Raw genomic sequence first — 14,207 nt, 5'->3', positions numbered from 1 at the left:
TAAAAATAGACTTAACTAAAAATTCAAAGAATCTTAAGAATAAATTACAAAAGTCTAAATAAAGAAAGAAAAATTCAACTCACCACTCTAGCAAGATCCCCTACAGTTATAAGAACTCTGCTTAAAATGGCTGTATTAGCATTGCCCTTAGAGACCTCCACAAGACTTGCAACAAGTGCCTGGAAATGTCGGAATTGTCTAAATTAAAGAGGCAAACAAATGTTGAATATAGCTACAACGCTGACATTATCAGTTAACCTTCTGAATTGGAGCCATATATAGGCGGATGAGCCGTTCACAATTTTGAATTAAGCAACCAAGTAACTGCACACTTTCTTCTCTGCATTTGCTATCTGCACTGCTGACAGAGAAAGGGCATCTTAGCCAATAGCTTGGCTTAAAGCACCAAACTTCTAATTTTAACTCCATAGAGAACTAGTGATGAAAAGTGTAGATTCCACAACCTACAGACTGACTAGTTCTATATATTACTCATGCTATGCATGTTGACTATTAAAATACAAAAATTAAAAGACCGTTAGAAATCACCTTTGCTCTATATATGTCAGCAAATTTATGAGTAAGCGACGAAAAGCCGGAAGAACATATGCAGGGCTTTTCTCCGATAACCTCCCCACCACTGTGATAGCGTATTCACGAACATCCAAATCCTTTCAAAAGGTGTTCAATATAACAGTAAAAGGTAATGAGTACAATTTGACAACAACAAAAGGGGCTCAAAACGAAACATAAGCTAAGAAGAATGGCCCAGAGGAGTCGGCGAGAAGAACTCGTGAAACCCTTCCAAGTATAACCCTAGAATTTCCAATCAAGATTGAAAGAGTAAAGTAAGATCTACATCATCAACCAGTAATTTCTTTAGTTGGGAAGAGCAGCATAGACTTGAGTTGTACATACAATGAAGCAGCTGTATTTATCAGAGAAAATTTAGGTGCTGCAACATAACAATAATGTGAAGACACCTGTATCATTCACGTTCTGCATCAGAGCCACGTAAACTGTATTGATTTGACAACCTCCGATGATATTCCCCCCCATATGGATCATAAACCATACTACGTACATGAGATCTTGAGGTTTATCACCTTTCCCCGTCCATGAAGATTCAAAATTTGGACCTTAAAGAACATCTTTCTCATGTTCTCAATAGAAGTATTCAAAGCCTGGCAAGGGGTTGAGGATAGGACAATGATCATGGATTCAGAGTCGCTAAAAACAATTAGTTTTTTGCACCCACAGAATTTGGGTGATCATGTGTGTCCGCACGGGTATATGCGTGAATGCATGTCTGACGAGTGTGCGCATACGTACATGCTTTGTGCAACACATCACCTTTTTCCACATTCTCAAGGGTTTTCAGAACGAAAATAAAACTTCAAGGAATAAGAGAAAGTACCTCGTCATTTAAAGCAGCAAAAAGTGCACTTAGACTATCTGCCTGTGCTAAAAACTCATCAAGTCGTCTATCCATCAAGATGCAAAAGATGGACCTCCGAACAGTTACATCAGCATCCGTAACAGCAGCTACGAGGAGTTTCTCAACAAGCTGCAACAAGCAAAGTAGTCACTTTAGTAGGTCAATGCACCACAAGTTCCATCAGCCATCTTGAGATTACTCAGTATCCATGTCCCAAATAATGGTTATTAAGACAAGAGGAAGGGAAAAGGCTTTGATATTCTGTCTAATAATAGTACCAGACATCAAAAACAACTGCAGAAAAACTTTGGTAACCCTAAGCCACTCCTTGTTTTCATCACTGGGAAAGCCATCAGTGCAATGAGCTTTTACTTGGGAACAGTTAGATAAACTTTCACAGCCCGAAATCACTGCACCTAATTGCTAACATTCAGGTTACAAGTAGTAATCTCAATACTAAAGAATGGAGGTAGCTTGGAATTTATGGAAATTTGGTTGTCCATACACTCGGTTCCTCTTTTTTTTGACAAATGTGTTGGTGCCCACTTTTAACCTAAGGCAGTGTTTACTGTAAAATATCGATGTTTACCTTTATCATTTGCTTTTTTGAAGATGCTACTATGAGAAATGTAGGTGCCGAAGTCATGCGTATAAAATTTTAAACGAAGCATATTTTTTTTTTTGGTCGAATAAAGAAGCAAATTCACAGCTGAGGAATCTGTTCTGCAACTTTGGGAAAGATGTACTCTGTTTTCACCCCCAATGTACATAAGCTGCATTTGTACACTTTGCATTTAACTGACAAAAGAAGAGCAACAAACAGCAATGACAAAACTCACCTCCTCAATTATTCGCCTTTGTTTTCTTCCAGTTTGACTTGATTTAGCAGAACCAAATTGTGTCGATGTCACATTGCAGAGAGAACTCATAACCATTTTGAAATAGCAAAGGGCAGCTGCTTTTCGTGTTTCTCTATCTCCATCGTCCAAGTAAATGATGACTGATTCTTTGGCAAACTCAAGGAGTTCTTTGCCCTAAAAAGTAATTAATCAGCACCATGCAATGATATGTACAATACAAATCCTTCAAATACCTCAGTCAATTTAGTACCTTAAAATTGAAACGAGCCAGAGTTTGCAGAGCAAGTTGCACAAGAGCTGAACCACTAATCTCCGAGATTTGCTTTGAAGTATTCACCATACTCCCTCGAACCAAGGCAATAGCCCACTTTTCTGGAGGAGGATGGGTCTTGGAAAGAACACTTGAAAAGCAACTGAGCAACCAACTTTGTATCGGAGGTAGCAGAGATGGAATACTGAAAACACGTTCAATAAAAAATCAAATTCTTTATCATTAATCATCTATCCATTACGATTATCCAGGAAGAGAGAATTAATACCATATCGTACCTAGTTGTTATTTTCTCAAGAGCATCTACAAGTGTTGGAGAAATTCCAGCTGAAAACATAACATCCAAAATTCCTCGAATGTGAGGTTCCATCACTGGCCCCATGGCTTTAGCAATGCTTCCAACACAAGCCAAAGCCTCGAGTGAAGGTCTACCTTTACGTGGAGCAATCTATGGATCAGAACAACACCAGATATTAGGATACTATCCAGAGGAAAAGTTACATGAAGCTCCCTCACTTGGAACACAGTTGTCGGAGCCAACAAAAAGGAAAGTCACGTTAAAACATCAATGACTCCGACTTTGAAGACAACATCCACTGAACCGTCCATGTTGATAGACAGGGAGCACCTTAAATCATCTATGAACGTCTATCATGGCACAATCAAAGTCGCTAGACTAAACAAAATTACTGCAGCTGGAATCTTCAATTTATAAGCAACTGGAATAAAAGTAAGTGGCAGAGGTACATACTGCATCACATATGTAAGACATGATAGTTGGCAAATATTCGATAAGTTTCCCGTCTAAAGCACCTGCCATCTCCCCAAGGGCTATGAACCCACTGGCTCGTTCAGCTGGTGACTGTAGAACTGCAAATATATGCTTCATGCATATCTGTAGGAAATTTGTTTGCACAGCGATATTAAAGCTAGAAAAAAGCCCACATAGAGAAAAGTCCATTTAAATATTCCCACTGACTGGCATAAAACACACAAAAAGAGATGCTCACAAAGTACAAACCGTTAAATACTGTGCAACAAATCGATCGCGAAGGAAATGAGCAATCCGAGGTAATAATAATGTTATGCTGTGGCGAACAAGAAGATCCTTGTACTCTAGATATCTAAGAACAATTTCAGTAACTTCTCTATTCCTCGACATCATGAATTCACCTGTGTTCCTGCATTAAGAGGTAATTGTAAACCGTGACTTTTTCCACTAGACAAAACTAATGGATGCCCCAAATGACATTTTTGTCCTGTATATAATACAAACCTCAAAAGTTCTCCAATGGCAAGCAATGAACCATGTATGCTATGAACAGGAGCATTTCTACCCAAGCCATCTTGTGTGGCCTCAAACATAATATAGTACCTGTCAAAGATGACAGCTACAGAAGATATATACGGGTTGAAGCTAATGGAGAACACAGAATATAGTATCAAATGATTTGAAATTTTAGGAAAGAACTAAATGAATATGAGCATACAGTGCATGATTTTTCCAAGCTAAGGAATCACAAATCATCTATTATTGGGCTTGGACTGCTGCAAAGCATCGGAATATCAGCTTAATTGCTAGATGAGTGCTTCATCAATGGAGCATTAAGCTTCTATTGCATCCTAAATGGTTTTGATTTGTTGGTCAATATGATTCCCTAAGTTAGACCTTCAATATCAACAAGACTTCACTCTGCTGGAACAGAGAAAATGTTGGTTAGGTAGCCAAGTTGGAATGCAAGGCTACTAGACTCATTAAAGTTCAGAAATCTTCCTTTAATACAGGCAAGTGATCTCGACAGCAACAAATGAACAAAACCTACTCCTTATCTACAGAAAAAAGAGAGAGGTCAACAACAATTATCATAATTACAATAATGAGTGCAATAACAATATCAACAGCAGCAAATGACACTGGATGTCAAAGGCAGACAACTCAGTTAGTTTCTCAGAAGAAAGATAAGAAAAAACGGAAAAAGTTAGCAAATATGTGAACTTTATGCCTTTCACCTTGGAAATGCTCAACCGCTTTCGGAAAAAAAAAATTCCAAAATGCTCTGTGCTAACTGAAATTCCATATATGACAAAAACCACATCACGTGCGTTTGCGCACTAAAGGGAACGGGCATAATATCAAATGACGGAACTAACCATTGCCCACGCCAACGTGTTTCCCGCAACTCAATAACACGAAGGCAAGCACGTAATGCCTCGACAGCATGCTCTCGTACTTTCTCCTCTGGATCCCTCAAAGCAAACCAGATGGATTTGACAAATTTAGGTACAGAGACATAGAAGACAGTTGACGCATTTTCAGCCATTTCCTAAATCAGACCAGAGAACAAAAATATACATCGTTAAAGCCAATGAATGGAAGCCAGCAATAAAGTGCAACAGAAAAGCAGACAATCCCTCAACAATAACGATCCCTCCACGATGAAATCTTGACAAATCTAATTCTCTATCCTCTATTTGAAATTATTATGGCAACAACGTCCATTTGAAAAATAACTTAGTAAGAAATGCTTACTTTCAAGATAAGAACAGCAGCAAGACGATGATGCTCCACTCTCTCGCCATGCAGCCAATCCAGAGCTATTTCTAACTGCAGAAATAAAGAGAACCATGTTACAATTTTTTTTTTTTTAAAAAGCATACGACTAACTGATAGAAAAGTGACACACCTGGCGTTCAATCTCATCGTTCATCATCACTCCACCAGCCCTGGCTAGATGGCCTAGAACATTACTAGCGAGGACCAAAATTCTCTCATCACGGTTCACCTCTAACACAATTCTCAGGTAATTTGAGAATCTCAAAACCATGGAAGCATTTTCTCTAATAGCCACATCTATAAGCTCATCAATGACTCTCAGAGCACCCGGGTTCTTGTAAGGATCATTGCTTTCTACAAGAGCTGATATCCGATCAGCTAACTGATCCATTAGACAGCCAAAAGCTTCACTGCTAGGCCCTTGAGCTTCTTTCTCAACGTAGTTTCTTAAAGCTAATCACACCCCCTCCTATTGAATTGCAGTGTCAAAGCAAAGAAAGATGAGGAGGAGTGACTACTAGAAATGCATTAAGAAAAGCATCATAGTACCAGAAAATGACATTAGAATATTATCTCTTGACTCTCAAACATAAAAATATGAGCTTGAAAACGCTTGTTGCCTTGTAAACAAGTCAAATACTCATTTTCATACTCAAATACCGTCAATCACAATCACGGCATCATTTCTGAAGCAACTAAGAAGCACCCAAAAGCCCATCGCTTCATATGTGAAACTAGTGCCAAAAGCCTTTCACATAGCAATCAGAACAAAGGAATGATCAACAACTTTCCGTCTTTTCTTTTCCAGAAGCGGAAGCCACTGCGCTTAGGCCCCTTCTCATTGAATCTACAATACACCTTTCCTTTCCTTTCCTTTCCTTTCCTTTCCAGCAAATGCACACTAAGTTTCAAAATTCATGGTCCCCCAGCTAGCATATTGCAAAAACTATCTTCACCCGCCAACCTCGACGCTTCCCAAAAACATGGGAAGAGAAGCTTGGGACGGTACAGGCGATCGTGACAGAGACACGAGGCGTGACAAGCCAATAAAAACACGAACTTTAACGGAATTTCAGCCGACAGATATGACAAGTTGGTCGCACCAAGCCGGGCATGTGACCCGCACGCGTCTTCTTGGCGAGGGGGGGACGGAGAGGGTTGAAGCGAGATACTAGTACGGAGGGGGAGGAAGAATCAGATACCCGGAAGTTCACCGGAGGCGAGGAGGTTCGGGAGCATGCGATCGAAGGAGACGTTGAAGCGGTCGCCGCCGCTAGCGGCGGAGCCGGCGACGAGGGAACGGCGGCGACGGGGACGGCGGCCCGGCTGCAATCGGCGTACCCTCTGACTATATTGACACGTAGATTGACATATGTTTTCTACTTTCTCACTTCAATGCAAGTACAGAATCTTCATAGAGAAGGCCAAACAATAGGGGCAAGTTTTATACTATGTATTTTCTTGTGCTTCCATAACTCTTTGGGATAAAATTCTATTTTTTTTTTATTTAGGGCGGCCCTATTCCCATCCCCAAAGCTACTAAATTCACCTCAGTTTACACTAAAAAAAAAATAAAACTGCCTCGGTTTTGTTAGGATAGTTACCATGATTAAGTATTTCGCATGTTTTGTTTTTTAGCCTATCAAAGAAAAGTGCAATCTTGGATAGTTCGTCTATACTTCATATTTTGACTTGCCTCAATCCTCTACATACGTTTCATCTCCATTCCTTAAATCTACGAGCCAGCCTCATCGATTGTCTGAGATTTGTACATAATTTTATCACTTGTAAAGAAGTAACGTCATGTGATATTTTTAATCACGCCGCATATCCTCATCTTTGTAGAAAAAAGAGATGCGATACATAGTATCGCAAACTTGATCTAGAGCAAAAAAAAAAAAAAAGACACCTTAACGTTAACTCAACCTGTAGCTCTTTGGTCAACGGCAAAAACACAAAAACGAAAACAAAACGTTGCATCGCAATAAAACATGGAAATCATTCGTACCTCTTCAAAACCTCATCATGCTTTTTAAGGAAGATGGTATGGTAAGGGTTTGGGACGACATGTTGCATGGGGATAAATTTTATAGTAGACCCAATCATCTAATTTCAAAAAATTATTGAAGAGTGCAAGAAAAGAATAAGCGTCGAAAAGGAAAGTGTCAATAACTTTTATTGCCTTTGCCTATTACTTCTAGAGTACGAGGAGAAAAGGGATAAAGAAAGATAATAACTTGATGTCGTGATTGCGTTTTCGAAAATATGAGTAATCTTTTTATATGCCTAATTTATTACTCTTCCGAAATCTAATTAGAGGGTCAATGTCAATTGTCAAGTTAGCATTAGAAACTGCAATATCATGTTTCTCTCTATATATACACACACACACACATATCACATAATTCGAAGTTACGGAATTGATCTTCTAAAAATCTCATCTTTGTCCAAAACCGTGGATACGGAGCCCCGACCCGGTCCATATCGGGATCCGCCCCGGGGCTAAATGGGTACCGACCAAGACTCGCATTTCGCATCACCGATTCGGGCCAAAACACCGCCCCGAATTCCTTCAATCTTTACATCGTCTTCCCATCATCATCGTCGTCGTCGTCGTCGTCATCATACGTTCATTCTCGTCCGTTGAATCGCGGAGCAAATCGACGGAAGCCACGCTCGCCGGAGCAACGCCGATCTGTCCACCGCCTCCGATCGGCTCTCCGAGAGCCGACATCGATCCCCGGGATCCGCTCGCCATCGCTCGGTCCCCATCTCAGGTAAAGCAAAATTTTTGCTGCGGACGGACCGCGAGCGTAGCGAGATGGGTCCTGTCGCTGCTTCCAACGCGATGGTTGTTTTGATGGATTGTTTGTGTTGCGGCTTGTGCAGAGAATTCGACGAACTCGACGTTCTGGGCAGTCGCAGTTTGAGCATCGCATCGACAGAGAAGCAGCATGGTACGGTGATGTGAACCTCGTTTAACTTATGTTTCCAGTCGACAATCTTTCTGTCGGGGGCGTTTATCGCGATTTGCTTTTCAGTAATTGCGCTCGTCAAAGATGTGGAGATTGGTTTTAGGAAATTTAGTGGAGATAGAGAACGAGCTCTAAGAGGAGGAGGCAAGAAGAGAAATGCATTGTGTCAAGATAAACCTGATGGGGGTATGAGATCCGTCTCCATGTTTTGAGCAGCAAGCACCAAAACAATGTAGGGGAAGAACAGATGATTCTGAGACTAGAATTGGGTAGCTGCTCATGTTCTCCGTATGTAGTTGGAAATGATATCTAGACTGGACCGAAATTGGCGTCAATTCTGGTCTTCATCTCCGGTGAAAGGTGATGAGGCCTAAGTCTTGCAAAAGAAAGGGCCTTGTAGCTTCCTTCACCCTGAGTATAATTTAGAGATGCCATGTAAAGAACAAGGAAAGAACTAGACAGTGCAGATCAATCTAGATATGACCAGAATGAGATGTGACGCTCGCAATTAACTAAATGTAATGAATCTGCATTCTAAAATATGAAATTGGAGTGCAGGTTCTTTGAACCAATGTGCTGTTTGTGTAATTTTGCTAAGATGAGCAAAGTTGCGACTTAATCGTCCATTTAGATTGCTTTTTACATTGCTTCGGTTGTGTCTCCTGCAATTCCAGGATATATAGTGTCCTTTTCTGATTATGCTTGGAAATTGCTGTCAGGGCAGGTTTACCATTCAAGTTTTTTGGACGAGGAAGGGATTACTAAGGCATGTGGGTGTCCTTTGCTTCCCTTAAAAAGCCATATAAAGGGTCCAGCTCCAACTTCTGAGCAACGTAATAGTTGATTTCATCAGTTGAAACATTTTTTATTCTGTGTGCTTGGTTTCTGATGCATGCTTTCTGCAGATAGAACCGATATTGTTGATGAAGCAATCACATTCTTCCGGGCCAATGTCTTCTTTAGGAACTTCGATATAAAGAGTGCTGCGGATAAGCTCCTTATTTATTTGACATTCTACATCAACGTGGCACTAAAGAGGCTAGAGGGCTGCAGAACTTTGGCTGAAGGGACCAAAGCTATCATTAACTTGGGTCTGGAGAAGGTCCCCGTGCCTGGAGAATCTGGGTTCCCCTTTCCAGGCCTTTTTCCCTTGCCTCAGTCTCCACAGGAAGCAGGCAAGAGCTCTTGTCATATAAAGTTGATAATATCTTGCGTTCATGAGTTATCGTCAATATGCATATTCATCTTATACTTGTCCTTCCACTTGATTGATTGATTGGAACATGTTAAGCATCTCAATTAGTCGTCGTTCATTTGTGCTTTTCTCTGTTTTTGCCTCCCTCAGTTAATTGGTTTGGAAGTGGTTTGATTTGATTCGACTATTCTAAATGTGCAATACTGGCATCTGCAGCATATTCTGGTGGTAACTGGTATCCGATTGGGTGTTCAATTTAGAGAGCTATTGCTTTGGATGAAAACGTTAACGGAGGCAAACATGTTCGTTCCTGTATGAATTTAATCTTGGTGTGCAAATTACTAACTTCAACTTAAAGTTGGGAAGTTGCATTAGTTTCCTACTAGTGCCTCTACATAGTAACAATTTAGCTCTTTAGATGTACGGTTCAGTTTTCCTTATCCATCTAGGAATTTCAAAATAACCTTTTGCCAATGCAAGCAATCGACCTAGGATTGCAAACGTTGGACGGATGGCATATAAAGTTGTCCTGGGTACATATGCACTCACTGAAGTGCTTCCATGTGCCGGTGGTCTTATGAAGTACTTGACTCTGTTTTGTCAACCATGTCCTGTGCTGAATGGGTTTACAGTAATTAAAGCCTATATTTTGGGGGTTCTGTAGAAGATGTTTGACATCTATCTTTCAGCTGTCCAGCCTGCTGAACAAAAATGTGTGGGAGAGTATACTTCGCGTTGTGCCCCCATTGTATCTTTGTGATGTCAGTCCTAGGTTGCAGCCTGGTTGAGTGAGGCTTCGCATAGTATTTCTCTGTCTGTGATCAACGGCCTTAGAAGGCTGGATTTTCTATCGAAACTTCTCTGTTGCAATAGCTTGTCTCTGATGGTGCAAAGTTGGTTGAGTTGTGCATTTGACTCTCCTAGGAGAAAATTGCCTGCTCTAGATTTAAACATTGTGGCATTTAATATTACTTTAAAAAAGAGCTTGGCCAAAGGGTAAATGATAAACAACTTTGGAGAACATTGTGATTTGAAGCTTCTTTGGGAACAGCAGAAAAAGATCTTGAGCTGGCTGATATGAAACTGACTGGAGAAATATATTTTCAAAAGAAATGGTCTGAAATGCCGGTTCATTGTTCACTTTCACAAACAACTGGGTCGGACTTGTTATTAGAATCAGACAAATTGAATGCTACCCTGTTAATTCCTATGCTTGAATTCGATGGTGTCTGTTTGGCAATCTCATCACAATTGCCGTATTCCATATTTATAATCTGTTCCGCCACTAATACCCTCTCTCTGCATGCAGAGCTGTTCAGGAATTATCTGAAGCAGATAAGAGAAGAAACAAGCGGAAGGCTGCTGAGCGTTGCATATAGACCTAATGGGACTCCAAACAAGTGGTGGTTAGCATTTGCAAAGAGGAAATTCATGAACATCATCGTACCTTGATCTGTGACAACGTTTGCTCGGATAGTAGTGTTCTCAAGAACAAATAAACCGGTCAAATTCCACAATACGTTTAGCTTTTCGTTGTTTCTCGGTGGTTCTTCATTTCAATGCTTGAATTGTACGTGGCATCGACGTGTTTCATATTGGAGCAGTTCTTCCTGAGTTGGGAATTTCTCCCCATGAATGTATATGGCAGATTTGGCTGGGTCAAGGGTTGCTGCTGGTAGAGGCCCCAATTTGTATCTGTCTGTCATAAGTTGCTAACTTGAGAAATACGTTTATGTAATATCAAGCTCTTCGTTTAAGGATTGCCTTTTAAGGATAACGCATAGAAAAAGGAACATGGGGCTAACTCAAATTCCAGTTCGCTGAGCACATGGTATTGATTTGAATGAGGCAAGCACAAATTCCAGTTGGAAACAAAATGAGTGGAAAGATGGCGTCAACTTTAGACTCGCCATTAAGATTACAGGAAAATGACGGTTCAATTTTTGAAACTATGAAGAACATAGCATTCCTAATTAAACGGAAGAAACTAGCTATGTTCACTCAGCAGAATATGGGGTTGCTTGTGGCTAAACGAGTTAATCTAATCATTCACAATAAAGTAATGGATGCAACTACCTTATTCAGTCCAAATCCATGACCTATCACGTGAATTCTTTCAGGTTGTGCAGGATTCTTAGTAAAAATAGAGATTCTCGAAAGCTGATTCGACCTCCCCTGACTCGCCCATTAACCCTGGAGCCGCCACATCCGGGCTCTTCTTCGAAAATCGGTCATCGAGAAAGCACACGCTTCCCTCTTTTGAGCAAACAGAAGAAACTACTTATGTTCAAACTCCTCTTGTTCATTCACTTGCACATTCACCATGTTCAGTAAGTCAAAATCCTCAAAATTTGCGTGGCACCAATCAGACAACATCTTTCAATCATATCATGTAAATTACTGCGAGAGATTGTCACTGGGCTCTCTTCCCCCAAATCTTTCTTTTCTGCGTTCTTTTAAAACGCCTCTTCTCCATTCAGTGCACGAAGGTCCAAGACCTCTCTTACAAACACAAGTTGCACCAGCTAATCAACACACTGCATAGTCGATACAGAGCCAGAAGTCCACACTAAGATAAAAAGAATTTCGACTAAATAAGCTGCCGGTGGCTAACGAATGGACTTATGAGTAACATGTAAAGCGTATAGGAAACCCAGTACATAATAACTCGGTACACATATGGTAATCTCGATGCTCGGAGTACCGGTATAAATCCGGAACATCTTCGTAACTAATCAGATAACATCATTCAATCATATCATGTAAATTACTGCAATAGATTATGTCACTGATCTCTCTCTCTGTCTCCCCCCAAATCTTTCTTTTCCGTCTTTCAAAACTTCTATTCTCCATTCAGTGCACCAAGGTCCAAGACGTTCTCTATTACAAACAAAAGTTATACCAGCTAAACAACACACTCCATAGTCGATATAGAGTCAGGAGTCCACACAAGATGAAAAGATTATTGACTAAATAAGCTGCCGGTGGCTAACAAAAGCAATCATGAGTAACACGAAAAGCATATTGGAAAACAATACATAACTCGGTACACGTATGGTAATCTGGATGCTCAGAGTCTGCATGTAGGAAAACAGTACACAACCCCGAACATCTTCGTAACCAAAAACCAGATAGCATTTAATGAACACAAGACAGTTAGGTGACCAATGTCCCGATTTACTTACCACTTCACTCAACATCATCATGCATAATCGCAAAAACAGCCAAACATACAAAGGAGCATAGCATAGCAAAGCAGAAGTAAGACAGCTTTCCAGCCGAAGATTCAAAGATGCATAAATCACAAGTTAGCCGGCATATACAAATCCACAAGAATCTTGGGCTTATTATCATCACAGACATTTTCCTTGCACGGAGCTGATTTTGATGGATGACTCATAGAAATTCAGAGTTATCTCAACAATCATATCTAAGCACTAAGCACCAACCTCATTGTGCAACTTTACATATATCTTCATACTCAACAGCAGGAATCACCCTTCCATCATAGACCCCTTTCTCTATCTGTACTTTAGCGCAGAATTTCTCCGTATTAATCCCCAGCAACCTCGCAGTCGAGCCTCGATATGCCCCATTTATAATCCTCACAAAGCCCCCGATTTGCGGAATCACGGTCTCCAACTCCTCCTGGTCCACCCTCAACACGTGCTTGTTCTCGAGCATCTCGATCTCGCCCACATACTTATCGATCACCTTTCGAACAACCCCTTTCTGCTTATAATAGCCTTTATCAGCCAGTGCCTTGCTCATCACCTTCACAACAATCCCTTCACACAACCAATAGTCCTTCCTGTTAAACCGCTCCTTCTTCTTCTCCTCTTCTTTCATCAACTCCTCGAGCGCGGACTTCGCCGTGCTCTTCTTCGGCTCGCCGCCCGGACCGCCCTTCCTTTTCTCGCCCCTACCGTTCTCCGCCTCCTCGAAAACCAACTTGGAACTCTCCCCTCTTTCTTTAACCTCCTGTTTCGCGAGCGAGAATCCTATCTTCGCGCCGTTCTCTAAATTCACCTCCCTCGCGGGTTCGGGCCCCGGCCCATCGGCCGGCGCCGCGGCAGCCGGCAGCGACTGCCCGGCCCGCTCGATCTGCTTCAATATCTCCTTCTCCTGCTTCTCCTCATCCACCATATCCGCCTTAATCCTCTTGTTCTTTTGCCTCTCCTTGAACAGCGCCTCGCTATCCCGATCAATGTACGTCATGAACCAACCCTTGGGCGTCTCGTCCACCTTACACTTGCCGGTCTTGCCGAGATACTTGACGAACTCGGTGAGGGTGGCCCACTGCGTGGAGTTCATGTGGACGTGGTGGCGGTCGTGGATGTACTCGTTGTAGACGACGGTGGCGGCGACGCGGCTGAAGCGGTGGCTGCGCTTCATGTGCTCGAGGAAGGAAGTCTCGAACTCCTCGGAGTAGCCGTCGACGATGCGGTGGGGGTTCTGGCCGAAGACCTGCATCTGGCGCTGGTGGCTCTCGCTCATGCAGTGGCACTTGAAGCCGTTCTCGTCGCGGCACTGCTTCTGGCACATCTGGCAGTACCACCGGAGCTTCTGGAGGCCCTTGGCCTTGATCCTGTTGGCGATGGCCTTGGGCGTGAGGAACTCGTTCTTCCCCATCTTCCTAGGGTTCCGGCGGCGGCGGCGGAGGCGGCGGCGACGGCGATTGGACCGGAGGAGCCGCGAGATCGAACGAGGGGGGAGTGGGAGATTGGAAATTGGGTCGAGATCGAGCGATCGAAGGGAGCTGGGAACCCTAAATCGGTCGATCCGATTGGAGGAAAATGGGGATCGCGACGGCGACGAATTTTTGGTTCGATCGGCGATCTGGGAAGAAAAGCGCGGTGGTGGGTAAATGGGCCGGCCCGGCCCGGCCCGGGATGAATGGTTAAGCCCGAAATA

At 42.2% G+C, this 14,207-nt stretch overlaps 3 protein-coding genes across 5 annotated transcripts in view; 1 reads left to right on the top strand and 2 right to left on the bottom strand.

The window, feature by feature from the left end:
- LOC115687394 (serine/threonine-protein kinase TOR-like) overlaps positions 1 to 6,457 on the bottom strand; it is a 45,919-nt gene extending 39,462 nt beyond the window's left edge. For 2 of the 3 annotated variants that reach the window (XM_030612939.2, XM_056306644.1), the window contains exons 1-14: positions 6,326 to 6,457; positions 5,254 to 5,592; positions 5,100 to 5,174; positions 4,721 to 4,893; positions 3,846 to 3,944; positions 3,591 to 3,750; positions 3,321 to 3,464; positions 2,848 to 3,017; positions 2,549 to 2,753; positions 2,278 to 2,472; positions 1,418 to 1,567; positions 550 to 671; positions 259 to 361; positions 84 to 179 (exon numbers count right to left, since the gene is read on the bottom strand). In XM_030612939.2, the coding sequence (XP_030468799.2) occupies positions 84 to 179; positions 259 to 361; positions 550 to 671; positions 1,418 to 1,567; positions 2,278 to 2,472; positions 2,549 to 2,753; positions 2,848 to 3,017; positions 3,321 to 3,464; positions 3,591 to 3,750; positions 3,846 to 3,944; positions 4,721 to 4,893; positions 5,100 to 5,174; positions 5,254 to 5,514 (1,953 nt within the window). In that variant the 5' untranslated portion in view covers positions 5,515 to 5,592; positions 6,326 to 6,457. The remainder of the gene's footprint in view (positions 1 to 83; positions 180 to 258; positions 362 to 549; positions 672 to 1,417; positions 1,568 to 2,277; positions 2,473 to 2,548; positions 2,754 to 2,847; positions 3,018 to 3,320; positions 3,465 to 3,590; positions 3,751 to 3,845; positions 3,945 to 4,720; positions 4,894 to 5,099; positions 5,175 to 5,253; positions 5,593 to 6,325) is intronic. The other variant, XM_030612940.2, reaches the window with a different exon arrangement.
- A 1,371-nt stretch (positions 6,458 to 7,828) lies between these two features.
- LOC115687345 (actin-related protein 2/3 complex subunit 3) lies at positions 7,829 to 11,050 on the top strand. Its single transcript, XM_030612867.2, has 5 exons — positions 7,829 to 7,900; positions 8,013 to 8,080; positions 8,823 to 8,931; positions 9,004 to 9,273; positions 10,603 to 11,050. Exons 2-5 carry the CDS (start codon positions 8,078 to 8,080, stop codon positions 10,743 to 10,745), a joined length of 525 nt encoding a protein of 174 aa, XP_030468727.1. The 5' UTR covers positions 7,829 to 7,900; positions 8,013 to 8,077; the 3' UTR covers positions 10,746 to 11,050.
- Positions 11,051 to 12,564: 1,514 nt separating this feature from the next.
- On the bottom strand, positions 12,565 to 14,137 carry LOC130136551 (KIN17-like protein). Its single transcript, XM_056306572.1, has one exon. The coding sequence runs from the start codon at positions 13,923 to 13,925 to the stop codon at positions 12,744 to 12,746; it is 1,182 nt and encodes a 393-aa protein (XP_056162547.1). The 5' UTR covers positions 13,926 to 14,137; the 3' UTR covers positions 12,565 to 12,743.
- Positions 14,138 to 14,207: the final 70 nt, after the last annotated feature.

The sequence above is a fragment of the Syzygium oleosum genome, unplaced genomic scaffold (assembly GCF_021117445.2).
Source record: "Syzygium oleosum isolate NSW1041296 unplaced genomic scaffold, Sole_v2.1 Sole_v2.46, whole genome shotgun sequence".
Taxonomy (NCBI): domain Eukaryota; kingdom Viridiplantae; phylum Streptophyta; class Magnoliopsida; order Myrtales; family Myrtaceae; genus Syzygium; species Syzygium oleosum.
Note: the sequence above shows the minus strand (reverse complement) of the source record. Positions and strands in the feature narration are given on the sequence as shown.